Raw genomic sequence first — 1,971 nt, forward strand, 5'->3', positions numbered from 1 at the left:
CGCCCGGGAGGCGGCAGAAGCTGGTGCGGATCCGCGAGGCGCTGAGCAGCGACCCGGTGGGCGTGGAGCGCCTGCGGGCCGCGGCCGCCAGCCCCGGGGGGCTGCTCACGGACGAGCTGCGCCGCCGCGTCTGGCCCAAGCTGCTGGGCGTCGACGCCTACGACCTGCCCCCCAAGCCAGGTAGGGCGCGGGGTCCCCGGGGGGGGCCGGGGCGCCCCCCGCCCGGCAGCCCCTCACCCTGCCCTCCCCCAGGCCGGGCCGCGCGCCGGGACCGCGAGGACTACGGGCAGGTGCTGCTGGACGTGAGGCGCTCCGCCTGCCGCTTCCCCGCCGGTGAGTCGTGGCAGCCGCGGCCAGGGCTGGGGAGCGGGCGCCCGCGCTGACCTCTGCCCTCCGGCCGCAGGCATGCGGGCCGAGCAGCGGCAGGTGCTGCAGGAGCAGCTGCTGGACGTGATCGTGGCGCTGCTGCGCGCCCACCCCGAGCTGCACTACTACCAGGGCTACCACGACGTGGCCGTCACCCTGCTGCTGACCGTGGGCGCGCGCATGGGCCTGGCGCTGCTGGAGCGTCTCTCGACCCACCACCTCCGGTACCGCCCCGCTGCGGGGAAGGGGACGCCCCCCAGGGCGCGCCCGTCTGAGCGGGGGGCCCCGTCGGCCGCGGGTTGTTGCCGGGGGGGGCATGGAAAGGTTCCCTGGCCCCTTCCCCGGCCCCCAGGGCCCAGGCGCAGGTTCCACGTGGCCCTGCCACGGCGCCGGGGCTGCGTCCCCTGGGGCTGGGAGGGCTGCAGGGGGCTTCTGAGACAGTGTCACCATCCTGCTCCCAGCATGCACCTCTTCACCCGCCGCCGAGCTTGACCCTTGACCTCTTCCGCAGGGACTTCATGGACCCCACCATGGACAGCACCAAGCACATCCTGAACTATCTCATGCCCCTGCTGCAGCGTGAGAGCCCTTGGCTCCACGACTTCATGCTGAGGTAGCGGCCGGTGGCGTGGGGCAGGGGCAAGCCCGCGGGACCCCTTCCCCCGGCACCTGCTGGTGGGGGTGCTGGGTTGCATTGGGAGACACTGGCAGGGTGGGGGGTGAGGGACATCGGCAGGACCAGGGCTCAGCGGCCACTGTCTGCCCACGGGCAGGGCGGAGGTGGGCACCATCTTCGCGCTGAGCTGGCTCATCACCTGGTACGGCCACGTGGTCGCCAACATGCGCCACGTCCTGCGCCTCTACGACCTCTTCCTGGCCTCGCACCCGCTCATGCCCGTCTACCTGGCTGCTGCAGTAGGTGCCGTGCGCGGCGGCGGGGCTGGCACCCCTGGGGGCACAGCCTCCCCTGGGACCCGCCCCCGGCACCGCTGCTCCCACCCCTGCAGATCGTCCTGCACCGCGAGGAGGAGGTGCTGACGTGCTCCTGCGACATGCCCAGCGTGCACCAGCTCCTGGCCCGGCTGCCCCCCGACCTGCCCTTCGAGCGCCTCATTGCCCGGGCCCAGGACCTTTTCCGCTGCCACCCCCACGCCGAGCTGGCCAAGCAGGCGGCTCTGCAGCACCACAAAAGGTGAGGGGGGCGCAGGCGGCTCCTCGGGGCACCCTGTCGCCTGCAGCCCCAGCCGGGTGGGGGTCTCCGCCGTACAGGAGTGGGGGGCTCTGGGGGTCCAAGCGGGCAGCAAGGCACAGCGGAGCCTCCCGCCCCCACTCCCCGACTGCTTCCCGCAGCATCTCCATCGGCTCCTTCTCGGCGCTGCAGCTGGCCGCGTCCTGCCAGCGCCCGGACACCGTGCTGCGCCGGCTGCGGCAGGACGGCAGTGCCGCGCCCGGTGTCCCTGTGCCTGCCGGCAGGCACCACCCCCTGGTGAAGGCGGCCGTGTGGGGGCTCTCGGCCACGCTGGGCGCCGCGGCCCTGGCCGTCACCCAGACCGCGCTGGAGTGGGCACCCGAGTTCCTGCTGCAGCTCTTCTAGAGCCCGATTTA

The 1,971-nt window shown here is 73.8% G+C and overlaps 1 protein-coding gene across 1 annotated transcript; it reads left to right on the forward strand.

Moving 5' to 3' along the window:
* Positions 1-5: 5 nt before the first annotated feature.
* On the forward strand, positions 6-1,965 carry LOC109310324 (TBC1 domain family member 20-like; the record flags this gene model as incomplete). Its single annotated transcript, XM_019535406.1, has 7 exons — positions 6-180; positions 253-333; positions 404-590; positions 878-979; positions 1,140-1,281; positions 1,374-1,558; positions 1,717-1,965. Coding segments are annotated over 7 exons (1,116 nt in total), but the record flags the coding sequence as incomplete, so codon positions are not given.
* Positions 1,966-1,971: the final 6 nt, after the last annotated feature.

Source organism: Crocodylus porosus, unplaced genomic scaffold (genome assembly GCF_001723895.1).
Source record: "Crocodylus porosus isolate Cpor-Errol unplaced genomic scaffold, CroPor_comp1, whole genome shotgun sequence".
NCBI lineage: Eukaryota > Metazoa > Chordata > Crocodylia > Crocodylidae > Crocodylus > Crocodylus porosus.